Source organism: Eublepharis macularius, chromosome 9 (assembly GCF_028583425.1).
Source record: "Eublepharis macularius isolate TG4126 chromosome 9, MPM_Emac_v1.0, whole genome shotgun sequence".
Classification (NCBI taxonomy): domain Eukaryota; kingdom Metazoa; phylum Chordata; class Lepidosauria; order Squamata; family Eublepharidae; genus Eublepharis; species Eublepharis macularius.
Genome location: NC_072798.1, coordinates 24,787,723 through 24,801,253, shown reverse-complemented (window position 1 = coordinate 24,801,253; position 13,531 = coordinate 24,787,723). Strand labels below are relative to the sequence as shown.

Here is a 13,531-nt window from a genome sequence, read left to right as displayed (position 1 = left end):
GAGACTGCAGGTGAAGCAACATCATCTCGATAAAAAGTATTTGATGCCAAACCTACATTTGCTTAGAAAATGTAGATTGAGGGCAGGGGCAGGGAGGTACTTGTGAAAATAATCAGGTCAGAGGAAGAATTCCTAACGTGTTCAGAGGGGGGAGCCACTGTTTGGGCAGAAATGTGCTATGATGTCCCCTCATCCTTAAACAACAAAAATGGCCTCAAAAGTGTTTTTAAAATTAAAAAATAACTAACTATAGTTTATTTATTTTAGAGAGGAAAGGTCAGGTGAAATTGGGGTTGAAAATTTCTGAGCCAGTTCAACATATATATATGTTGGTCAGGTGAAATCAGGGGTTGAAAATTACTTTATGGATTTAATTCAAATCTGAGTTTGAGGATCTTTTGTATATCTTCGTGTATTTTTATCCAGTATTTTTGTGATTCTATACAAGTCCACCACATATGGTAAAATGTTGCATCCATATTCTGACCCTTCCAGCAGTATCCACTGTAACCCCTTACTGATCCTTGCAATAACTTTGGGAGTAACGTATCATCTAAAAAACATTTTATACCAATTTTCTCTCAGTAGCTGGCAATGTGACAAGTATCCAGATATTAATAGTGTATATTGTGTTTTTGCTCTCAGCCTGCCACCTTCTTTATGAGTTTGATCCTTCAGTCTTGATACTATTTGGTGATAAGTCACACAAGGAATGTTTTTGCCTTGTTCCTGGATTTCTTGTCAAGGTTTTGTATTTCCTTCTTTGTCTATCATTGGTTCATAGCTGGGTTGATCAATTCTATTTCTAACTGCTGCATCATAATAGGCGTTAATTGGCAACATCAATGGGGGAAATGATGGACTCAATCTGTTTCTGCATTGGAACCAAGTTTTAAGCAGTCCATCCCTTACAATATAGGTCCCATCTTGTTTATGAATAGATTTGCATGATAAATAATTATGGATACCTTCTTTAGTATCTGCTGTTTCCAGTTTAATATTTCTGCTGCTTGGATTCATAATCCAACCTGTTATCCAAACTAACGCCGCTACTTGATGATACAATTTGATGTTTGGTACAGCCAAGCCTCCTCGGGTTTTGTCGTCTTGCAATACTTTGAGTCTTATCCTTGGTTTCTTTCCTTTCCATATAAAGTCATTTATTGCTTTCTGCCATCTATTGAAAATCTTTTGTTCGATGAAAATTGGGATCATTTGAAATAGGAAATCCAATTTAGGTAATATATTCATTTTAACAGTGGATTGCACTGTTAGTTCTGGGGAACACTATAGACTGTCAAGTGATGACACTGTTATGCAAGGAAGCAGCAGAAGTGAAAGATGAATCCATCGAAGTACGCTCTTGTTTTTCTTTTGTTTGTTTTGAAAGTGTGGCAATATTTCAGAACAAAATTTTAAAGCAAGACTTTTAAAAAGAAAATTGAACAGTAGTTCAATTAAGTGGAGAAAACAGCTCATTTCAGCCAGCAGTAGGAAAACTGGCTTTCAGGAAGCCAGTAATTTTTCAGACAAAAATATTTTCCCTTCTTGAAACTTTTGTTTAAATAAGGATGGTTCCAGGTGCAATCCTGCTCCACTAAACTGTCTCCCATTTTTTGCTTTTCAGGAAAGCATAGATTTGGGAGAGATCATGTTCTCTCTTTGCTATTTGCCTACTGCAGGAAGAATGACCCTCACAGTCATCAAATGTAGAAATCTCAAAGCCATGGACATCACTGGTTCATCGGGTAAGGCTATGCTTTTTCACCTAGTGGGCAGATTTTATATCTATGGGGAACTATTCTATATCCAGGAATTCAAGGCACTTGAGGTTAAGTTCAGAGACAGCTAGGATAGCAAATCATTAGTTGCCTTATTGCCTCTGAATAACATTTTTACAGAGAAGTGCCACCTAGTGGGTATAGTCCATAGGGTCAAGCTAGATGTATGGGTCTCTTAAGAGTTGAGTCCTGGTACCCCGCCCCAACTTGGGTTCCCACAGCCACACAGCTGTGGGGAATGGCTATTAAAAATAAAGGAGAATGCCACCATGGTGGGAGGAAGGGCTCCTGCCTCTCGCTCCAAGCCTTTTTCCAAAACAGGAAGCAGGGAGGGGGGCTCTGCTTTTGCTGCCCCATATGGAGTATTCTGTGCACGTAGAACAGTAACAGGGAAATACTCTCTCCTTGTGTGGCTGTGGGAAATCTGAATTGGGTCTGGGGAACCAGGACCCTACTCCAGCAGCGTAGCATGGGTTCCAGGCACCCAGGGCAACTCCTGGCCAGTGGCGCCCCTGTCACCCCACATGAGTGTGTGCATCACACGCACTCCCAGGAACACGTGATGATGTCACTTCCCAGAAGTGACATCATCGTACAGGAAGCCCCCCCCCAGAGTGCTCCCACGATTTGGGCTGCTCACCTCCCCACCCATTTCCTGGCAGCATGCTCCCAGCCAGCAGCTGCTGCAGGAGCCGGAGGGCCAGCTTGGTGCCCAGTGAGCCAGCCGCCCCATCTGCACAGCAGGCGGCCAGGGCAGCACGGGCGGCCTCCCAGCCCTCCTGAGCAGCAGCCTGTGCTGCTGCTGCCAGCTCCATGCACTCCCAGCCAGCAGCCATGCCCACTGCCCTCTCTTTGGCAGTGCCTGGGGAAAGTGCCCCACCTCTCCCCCCCTTAAATACAGCCCTGCTCTACTGTTTAAAAAGTTGCACATCTAGCTTGACCCTGACTTATCATTCTGAACTATTAGCAGATTAATGGAAGTAACTGTTTTGTCTTAGTATCCAATGGCAAATTAGGACCCAAAATCTTTTAGGAGGCCACATGATCCAGCAACCTTGCTGAAGTTCAGCAGGCCTCTGTCCGGGGCATGGTAGACCACTTTTTAGACCCCAAGTGCCAAACAAATGCAACATCAGCCATTTTCACAGGTATTTACTCTTGCACAAAATCGCGCAAAACTCACAGAATGAGAGCATCTTCATGGCGCAATTTCTCACCATGAAATGGAATGATGATAGGGTGATGTCAGAAATTGCGCCATGAAGATGCCCTCATTCCATGAGTTTGCATGATTTTGCATGAGGGTAAAGACGTGTGAAAACAGCCATCTATCTGTGAAGATGATGGCATGCTGGCAAACAAAATTTTGGAGAGACAAGAGTTGTACTTGACCAAACACACTTGGAGCAAGCAAGGAACCAGGGACACTACCAGCATCTTGGGGGTTCAATCACCTGGGACTTGGGTGGTATCTGTACAAGTCCAGGAGACAATGAAAGGCATAAGCCATGCCTGTTACCTTACGGCACACTGCTGACACCAAAAGTGCTGCCAGTACCTTGGTTGTCTGGGAGCAGATCTGGCCCAGGTGCCAAATAAAGTCATTTGGCATGCAACTGTTGGCGCATATGCCAGAGATTGCTTACCCTTGTCTGTTCAGTACCTGCATGGAAGACCTCCTGGGAGTTCTGTATGCACCACCTTGTTCCATAATAGAAGAAACATGGGATATAAATAAAGAAACATAATGCTTATACTCAATGGATTCAACAAGACTCATTTTCCTCTGTAAACAACCTTGTGGGGTTGTAAGATTTTGAGTTAGGCTCAGACCCACCCCAGCCAGTTTGCAGAAGGGAGCGCTGACATCATGTCTGAAAGAGAACAGACCTCCCCACACACAGTTTGACTAGCCCCGCCCCCCACAGCCCTGAAGAAGCTGATCATTCCTGCTTTAGGTTACCCCTTTCTCACTTGCTCAGAGTCATCATGGACTGATGGAAGAAGGTGGAGAAAGCTATTTTTTCCCTTCTGCAGAGCAGGCTCCCCAACTCACATAGTCTCATGCAAGTTCCTTCCACTAGTTGATCCAACCCTGTGGAGACAACAAATAAGAGTCTATTTGTTGCTCGTAGTTAGAATTTATTGTTTCATTGACTGTGTTCTACTTGCCTGCCATGCAATCAGCAACTGCCAAGTAGGAAAGAGAGGGATCAAGATCAGGGCTTTTTTTTCGGCTGGAACGCAGTGGAACGGAGTTCCGGCACCTCTTGAAAACAATCACATGACTGGTGGCCCCGCCCCCTGATCTCCAGCCAGAGGGGAGTTTAGATTGCCCTCCGTGCCGCTGAGTGGCACGGAAGGCAATCTAAACTCCCCTCTGGCTGGAGATCAGGGGACAGGGCCACCAGCCATGTGACCATTTTCGCCGAGGGCGACTTAAAAACTCCCCCTTGTTCCAGCTGACCCAAAATGACATCATTGGTCCTGGGAGCATGCACGCACTTTGCACACACACATATGGTACCAGGGACAGCACCTCCCGCCAAGAATTGCCCCCTGTACTGGCGACCCACTAAGTTCCACCACCTCTTTTCCCAGAAAAAAGCCCTGATCAAGATCATAGTGAACTAAGTACAAAGGAAGGTTCCTTATATCAGATCTCTTGGCTCTCCAGTATCCTGGGTTTTTCCCAGTGTTGGCTCCTAGAGATCTTTTCACTGGAGATTCCAGGAACTGCACTTTCTGCATGTACTCTGCCATCAAGTCACAGCCTTTCCCCAACAGCCTCTGTTTTATTGTTCCTGCTGCAGCCTGGCAATTTCAATGGCTAGTAAATTTCCATTCCCTAACATTATTGTAACATGTAGGGGCCAAAGGGCTCGGATGCTTCAGGCAATTCTTGGCCCCTCCTTCTGCTGCAGCTGTTAATGTGGCACAAAACAAAGATGGTTAATGGAAGGCAGTTCTTTAGAAAAAGAATGGACTAGAGGCAAACAAGATGTGTAAGTGACATCAAATTATTTGCGTGGGAGGCATAAGTGGATTGGGCAGTGAAATGCTTCGTGTTTTGCAACCTAGGTGAATGGGCAGCAAAATGGGAAAGGAACTTAAATGACAACGCAAAAATGGCACAAAATTCCAAACTGCAAAGATGTGCTGATGTGGACCAAACTGGCTGTGACCATTTTAAAAGAGATTTTTTTTTTAAACTGTAGTGGATAGTTCAAAGAAATGTCAACCTGTTGGTGAAAGATCTTGATCGTAATCTTTTTGAGGGGCATTAGTATAATTGCTTGATGCAGTCTTGATTTTGTTAACCACCTGAAGCTTTATAGCAGAAAGGAGGATAGCTGATAAAGGCCCCTGCCTATTTCCTCAGATCCATACGTTAAAGTATCCCTGATGTGTGATGGCCGGCGATTGAAAAAGAGGAAAACAACAACAAAGAAGAACACTCTCAATCCAGTATACAGTGAGGCCATCATCTTTGACATCCCTCCAGAGAATGTGGACCAGGTCAGCCTCTCCATTGCCGTTATGGACTATGACCGGTACGAAACATTTTACTTTTTCTTAAGATTACATTTTGGCAAGGTTTTTTTCTCATTTGGACATTGGCATTTATGGATACTTTTAACCATGCACCAGGATGGACCCAGAGATCCACAAGTGATGGATTATTCACAGTCTTTGCCCCTTTATCCTTATACTATGAGTCCCTGTTTTCCCCCACTCCTACTGCCATTAAAAACCTGGTGCTGAGAGATACGGAACCCTCAGGAATTATGTGAGATGTGGAACAGGGGGCTCCTTATGGAAAGAAAGCAGGAACGGCCCATCTCTCAGGAGAGGCAACTAAAGTGGGAAGGGTAAGGTGGCAATCATCCATTCTCTTGATCCCATCCAGAGTTTAGAAGTTAATACCATGATACATAAATAAAGCACTTCAATTAAACTAAGAATTAAAGTAACGTTCTGGTATCTAAAGCTGTTTTATATTTGAGTTTCCAAAAATGGCCATTTGGGGCCCCTTTTGAGCCCAGATCAGAGCCAAAACAGCCTGGACCAGGTCAGTGCCAGGCAGGGGAGGGTTCCCCCACTCAGCACCAACCTGATCCCAGCCGTTCCGGCCCCAATCCCAGTGGAAATGAGCTGAAAATGGCCATTTTGGGCTTGTTTGGGCCCGGATTGGGGCCGAAATGGCTGGGACTGAGTTGGTGGTGGGTGGGGGAGGCTTCCCTCGCACAGCATTGACCTGATCCTGGCTGTTTCAGCCCAGATCCTAGCAGAAAATGGCCCAAAATGGCCAAAGGTTGCCATTTTGGGCCCAGATCCGGGCCAAAATGGCCTGGATTGGGTCGGTGCCAGGCAGGGAAAACCTCCTCTGCCTGGCACCAACCCAATCCTAGCTGTTTCAACCCCGATCCTGGTGAAAATGGGCCCAAAATGGCTGAAAACAGCCATTTTGGAGTCCAAATGGCCTGGATCGGGTCGGTGCCAGGCACTGACCTGATCTGGGCCATTTTGGCCCTGATCCAGGCTGTTTTGGCCCCAATCGAGCCCTAAATGGCCCAAAAGGTCCCAAAGTCAGGTGGGTGGGGCATGACTGTAGTGGGAACTGCCGGAACGGCGTTCCAGTGCGTTCCCCCTGGAAATGAGTCCTGTCTAGAACTATATATCTAGTGCATTTTTTAACTTCACACTTCCCCAAAGGAGATCAGGATAGCGTAGACTGGTCTTACCTCCATTTCATCCTAACAGTAAAGCTGTGGTGTAGGTTAGTCTGAGAGGAAGTGAGTATCTGGCCCAGGTCACCCGGTTTCATAGTAGAGCAGGCATTAGAACTTGAATCTCCCAGAATCTCCCAGATCTTAGTCCAACGTACTAACCAGTATCCCACACTGACTCTGCATTTCAGGATTTTTGTTTTTAAATGCAAGAGCACACCTGAAAGTGTTGGAAATATTTAATTCGTTTAAAGAGAATTATACACACTGTACTGCTGCCAATTTGCCTTCATAATATAACTGACAGACAGAAATGTGTGTGTGTGTTGAAACAGAAAAAAAGCACAAAATATGGTAGCAGTTGCAAAATTTGGCTAGAAGATTTCTGTGTCCTATATAATTCCCCCTTCTGATTAGCAAAATCAAACTACATCATGTGAACTAAAAGAAATGATGCAAATTTGATGAATTTTCAATGCAAGAGCATTGCATTGCATTTCATAATATAACTGACAGACAGAAATGTGTGTGTGTGTGTTGAAACAGAAAAAAAGCACAAAATATGGTAGCAGTTGCAAAATTTGGCTAGAAGATTTCTGTGTCCTATATAATTCCCCCTTCTGATTAGCAAAATCAAACTACATCATGTGAACTAAAAGAAATAATGCAAATTTGATGAATTTTCAAAAGCCATACAGGCCGCACAATCCAGCTACCCTTTGGTCACAGAATCTGTCTTGTTACAGGGCGCACATGGCCCTTTGTGTAATGTGATGGATTTTGACTTTCCTTTCTCTTTCTCCAATCCTAGAGTAGGACACAATGAGGTGATTGGGGTCTGTAGGACCGGACTCGATGCAGAAGGACTTGGAAGAGACCATTGGAATGAAATGCTGGCATATCCCCGCAAACCAATAACCCACTGGCACCCTTTAGTTGAGGTAAGAGGGTTGCAATACCTCTGCAGCCTGCTGCTCATCTTTACTAGCCTGCAGTACTGAAAATTCCTTCTCCCCAAATAGGTCACTGTGTTTCATAGAGCATTTTTGTAAGACAAACATTAGAAAATGAAAGAAGTAAACTACGCTATTGAAAGTCAATGGGAATGAAGAGCCTAAACTCTGGTGGTGACCCCCCCACCCACGCACCCCACCTCCAAAACAAAACTTCACAACTGAGTTTTGCATTTCCTAATGCAAAAGCTATGACTATTGAGTCCTTTTTAAAAGCGCTTTCTATTCCACCTGTTAACCACAATTGCCTTACAATTCCACAAAGGTTTCATTCTACAAAGCACAGGAGCTATCAGGCTTATTTATAATTTATTTACTCATGATAATAATAATAATATAAATTTATATACTGCCCTTCAGGACAACTTAATGCCCACTCAGAGCAATTTACAAAGTATATTATTATCCCCACAACAAAATACCTTGTGAGGTGGGTGGGGCTGAGCGAGCTCCTAGAAGCTGTGACTGACCTAAGGTCACCCAGCTGGCTTCAAGTGGAGGAGTGGGGAATCAAACCCGGCTCTCCAGATTAGAGTCCCATGCTCTTAACCACTACACCAAACTGCAATTCTAAGGTATGTTACACCCTTTTAACTCCATATAAATCAATGGGATTAAAAGGGTGTAATTCTGCTTAAGAATGCCCTGTTCTATACCATTCATCCTTTTGGCATCTCAGAGTAGAATGCACGGGTCTTGCAGTTTGCCCATCTAGACATTCACCACGGCTAAGACCTACTTAGTTTTAACAAAAAACAGCATTGTGTGCTTCAGGCAATATGCTACCAACAGTGTTATATTTTAATTTCAATCAAGAAAAATACACATAAGAGGAATGCTGTCTTAAATATACTTTGGATTGCAAAATGAGATTTCCATCCTCAAATCACAAGAGTGATTGCCACGTCTTTATTTAAAATATTTACCATCTGCACTCTTCATTTTAAAAAATTCCTCCATAGGCAGCTCACAACATTTTTTCAAGCATATACCAGTAAAATAGATTTTTAAAAACAAAGAAAATGGGGTGGGGGGTGTATGTCAATGAGCATCACTGGGGAGGAAAGACTAAAGAGTATAGATCAAGGACTTTGAGCCATGTGCCATTTTTATCTGAAAAACTGAACCTAGGAATTTCTGAGGTTGATTCAATGTGGAATTACAATGGGGAAGTAAAAAAAAAAAATCATTTAAACCCTCTCTGGTTTCTACCAAGGGGAGAAACCAGAGAGCCCATCTGTGGGGAGGGCGGGGCATAAATCGAATAAAATAAATAAATAAATAAAAGAATTGGAAAGGGGAATTAGAACATTAGATTCAAATGGTATCAGTGATGAACCGTTACAGTCTTATAAAAAAAGACAATTTGGATAGCAAGAAATACGCATCTTGTAGGGCTCACCCATCACCTCCCCCTGTGCCACCTCTGGGACCAAGCAGGCTGAGACTTGGCCACTGGCAGCACAGGAGGCGGCAATGAGTATGCGTCAACGCCCATGGCTGCCACTGCTAGTTTGGCCAGAGCTGAGCAACCCCCACAGCACTGCCAGGCCCAGTGGGGCTCAATTTCTCCTACCCGCTAGTGGTCTTCCCAGGCAACAGCCCGCTGAGAATTTCCCCTGTAAATTCCCAGTGCCATCCTAAGCACATTGATTAAATTGATTTAGAAGGGTGTCATCTGCTTAGGATGACACTGTTAAGGGCCAATCGACCTCTGAACCCAAACCAAGGTGGTGAAGGAAAAATCTTTAATTTTCAAAAATAGAGGTACTGTCAAATGGATAGTGGACTGTATTCTGTGTGGTGGGTCACAGGCTGTAGAAGCCTCCTGTGGGGAGGCTACACTTGGAACTGGGTTGGATTTGGTGGGCAGAGACATCTTGGGAGGTTTGAGCCCCACTGCCTTCTTTGGGGTTTGGGGTAAGACTTTGGCTTGGGGTAAAATCTTGAATCAAGACAGTACATTTCTCAGGAAAGAATCTCCCAGACCACTAACAGACACTGAGATCTACCAGTTCCCTCTATCAGCTGCTGCCGCTGAATGGTACTTGCACAGCCCAAATATACAAGCACTTAAGTTTCACAGGCTGTTCCCCTCAGGCAAAAAAATGGAAGGTGATTAATTTAACTTCTCTAATCCACTGACTGGATAGGCTACATTGCAAATAGCTTTCCATGTTAATGAGGGTATAAAGTTTTTCCACATGGCAGTGAATGAATCGTATGTCTCTCATATGAAACAAATACGTGGGAATATCATTTGTGAAAAGATATCATTCATTCCAGTTGCCAGGCCGAGCAACCAGTTTTGACAGTCAAGGATCTTGTTCATCACCAAAACCACCACTTACGCCCTAGACTGAACAATGGGTTCCTGATGTCCAGCGTAAGGAGCTCTTCATACTTATATCATGGCTGAAGGTTTGGCTCCAACCGATGAACGGTGTCCATACTTCTGCATTGCAACATGTTGTATCTCTACTATATCATTCCATTGTTTCAAATCTTTAACGTCCCATTGACTTTCACTTGAGTACATAGATGTGGATGTCATGAAAAGCAGAGGTTAGTTATCATTTGTTCTTGGTCCAAAAAAGGTCTTGGAACCAATATGACCTTGCAGTAGCATTCCTTTCATGACAGCACAGATTGTGTCATTTTCTTTCATGTTCAATCAAACTTTTTAAATACATTATGTACAGAATGAATAATCAGTAGGGAACTACAGCCAGTTATGGCTCCTTGATGTGAGTTCCAGTATGATGCATGTTTGTGAAATGTCTCATTCATACTTTACATTTTAGGAGTACACCTGTATTTCTCAAAATTGTCTGGTTGCACACAACCAATTTCTGAATGTTCTCTGGTTTCTGGGCCTCCAATATAGGGTGGGATTCAAAGAGCAGCACATGGAACTGCATCTCACGTGCTAAGACTTCCAAGAACCTTCCTCCCCTCTGCATCTCCTTGGGCCCAGCCAGAAGCTGCTCCAAGAAGCTGGGAAAGCTGCTGCCTCTGAATAGGTCACTACTGTTTGCATTGACGTGGAGTTTGGGGGCTGAGGACAGGCAGCCACACAGAGTAGAGACAGCAGCAAGGGAAGGTTGGATATGGATGTCTTGTCCTCTCCTTGTTGCTACCCAGCTGCAAAAGCTGATTGGCTCCGCTCTGGCCAATCATTGAAGTAAAATTGCAACTGTTCAGGTACTGAGGGCCCAGCTGGCAATCCTTCATGCCCTAGGAGGGCCTCTCACATTTCTCCCATGGTGAGGCTTACTATAGGTTACATATAAATGTATTAAGTACAACTACAAAAGTAATGTGTGAAAAAGTTTTTGTCAGCTGGGTACCTAAGCATCTAAAGCCTTTAAAACATGTAAGTCCTGCTTTGCTGTGTCAAAAGGAGAAACTTTACCAAGTTTTAGTCTAATTTCATTTCTCTGATTTTTGTGGAAGACGCATCATTAAATGATTAGATAAACTGACTTGCACATTCTACAGGATGTATTGCCAAGACTGGGCACATGGAATTGCAGAGTTCATAGATGTGGTTGCCAAGTAATTTTTAGCAACTGGAACTTTGATGGCTGTCAGGGAGCACCTTCAGTGTACTCCAGCACTGGAGTCATACAACTTTAATTATCTGCCAGCGATGCAAGAAGACAGGAGGACCTCTTTCAGCATGGCAGCAGGCTTCATCTTGTTCTGGAAGGCAGCAACAGTGTCATGGCTGGAGGGTAAGAGTTACTCCCACACACAAACCTGTTGTTCCTCCTTACTAAACAGCAGGTCAAAAAGGACACATTTACCATGGTTCTGTGAAACAGAAGTGTGAAATCATGTCACATAGAGAACTAGAAACAAGGGCTGGCTACCATATCCAGCCCAACTTTGTGGTCCACTGCATTGGTGGGGGACCATCCCAAAGGTTGTTTTGATACTTGCATTAATCATGTGATTGTGTCTACCCGAGAGAAGCAATGATTGCAGTAGCTATGTGGAAAGATTAAGGATCCTTCGTCATCTGGTGGACTGCTCCAAATGGCATGGGCCAGCGTCACAGGATCCAAGTTCAGCATTCGATCATCTTTGCAGGAGAAATCTCCCTGAAATTTGTACTTGTGACAAAGTATACTGTCAGAGCAGACACTTCAGGTGTGATGCCGTGAATGAATATTGTCTTCACACAGAGAAAATTTCACTGAGGAGGTGGCCTTTATTCAGATATAGCTCTGCCATGATGTAGGAAGAGAGCCCTTAATGAAAACCCCAGAGCTTTGTAATGCTTTGAGGATTTCTGTTTTATTTCTCCGTGCACAAATTCTTGTATCATTTCTCCTGATTTACTGATTGATCACATTTATTTGCGAACTTAATTCCTCTCTATGAAACCTGTCGATATATTTGATTTGCCGCACTTGCGTCTAGCTTAGGGTTGCCAGGTCCCTGTACCCTCCTGGTGGCAGGGGGAGGCACCTGCCACTTACCTCGTGCCTTCTGTGTGTCTTTTTTCATGTTTGCATGATGCCATCAGTTCCAGAAGTGATGTCATCACATCGGCCATGGGAGCACTCCCATTTGGCCACGTGTGTTCCCAGGGTGCCTGCTAGTGGCGGGCAATCTCCAGGTGGCCGAAAACTTCCCACCAGTCACCAGCAACCAGTGGGCAAGCAGGTAAACCACCAAGAAATTGCCTGCCACTGGTGGGCATCTGGGATCCCTAATCTAGCTTCATAGTATACACAGTGCCGCTGTGAATATTCATGGTAACACTTTAATGACCAATTTGGATAGCCCGAAAAGGGAATATCTAAAGCTGCTTTAAACATGCCAGAAAAGTGCATGTTGAAGTTCTTCCTGGATTGACACTACAGGTGGGAGATAGCAGGTTTAAATAAAGCCTCGCTGCATGGAGAAAGCTAATATGTCAAGGGACAAGCTAATCTAAAACCCTGATATTGCCAAGGATTTTTTAAAAAATATCCTGTACTATAAAAAGTCTGTACTATAAAAAAAATGGAACAGGCCTTTAGATACTCTTCAGAAGCAGTTTACAGTGATACATGCCTATGCGGTTAAAACAATGTAAGCAATTCAAGTATCACCTTTTAGAACAGTAGCCACACCAATTCTCTCCATAGATATCATTCCAATGCTGAATCCACTTCTTCAGAATCATCCCAACCAAGGTGCATTATTTGTTTGTTCAAAACCAGGGCACTGATCTATATGCCACTCTGGAGATTTCAAATCTTTGGTTTTTTTTCCCCTCTTCATATATAATCTCTAAGAAAGCTACGTTTTTTGTAGTGAAATGCTATAAGATTCAAACGGAATATGATTTGCACTGTTTTGCACCTCTTATCACTCCCAAAACACCCATCAAAGTCACAAACAAAATGTAGCATTTTGTGTTCTGCAAAGAATATCTATTTTATATTATCTCATAGTTTTCTATAAATAAGACCTTTCATTGTAACTAGTCAGGAATTCAAAGTGTCTGTTTTGTACAATGATGTGGTCACCTGATGCAGAGACTGTGTTGTTAATATCCAGCACCAAAGGAATAATGTTCCAGTGTGTACCCTGCTCCTTGGCACTGCTCATTTAGCTCAGTAGGTAGTCCTATGCATATTGCCTTGAACGTCAGTCCCCTTGAACTCAGGCTTCCTTCTAAGGACCAGTTCAGACCTACATCTGGGTGGCTATCAATTTGCATGACAGAGAACTGGAACTCATGGGCAGGACACATGCTTTGCATGCAAAAAATCCCACATTCAGTTCCAGACAAACCCAGTTTCAAAGATCTTGAGTTGCAGGTTTGGAAAAGCCAGTGACTGAGACCTTGCTGATGATCCAGTGAGCAGGACTGAACTAGAAGGATCAGAGATTTAGGGCTTGGCTAAATGGGAGTTCCATTAAAGGAGCTCCTACTGGCTCTCCCCCCCCCCCCAAAACTCAAGCAAGCAGAAGCCCTGTTCTAATTGGAACCGGGAGAGGAGGGAGG

At 43.8% G+C, this 13,531-nt stretch overlaps 1 protein-coding gene across 1 annotated transcript in view; it reads left to right on the top strand.

Annotated features, from left to right (window-relative positions):
• Positions 1 to 9,882, top strand: part of SYT10 (synaptotagmin 10) — a 58,022-nt gene extending 48,140 nt beyond the window's left edge. Inside the window, exons 4-7 of the mRNA XM_054988994.1 lie at positions 1,628 to 1,748; positions 5,164 to 5,335; positions 7,323 to 7,452; positions 9,811 to 9,882. Coding sequence (XP_054844969.1) covers positions 1,628 to 1,748; positions 5,164 to 5,335; positions 7,323 to 7,452; positions 9,811 to 9,882 — 495 coding nt within the window. The remainder of the gene's footprint in view (positions 1 to 1,627; positions 1,749 to 5,163; positions 5,336 to 7,322; positions 7,453 to 9,810) is intronic.
• The last annotated feature ends 3,649 nt before the right edge of the window (positions 9,883 to 13,531 follow it).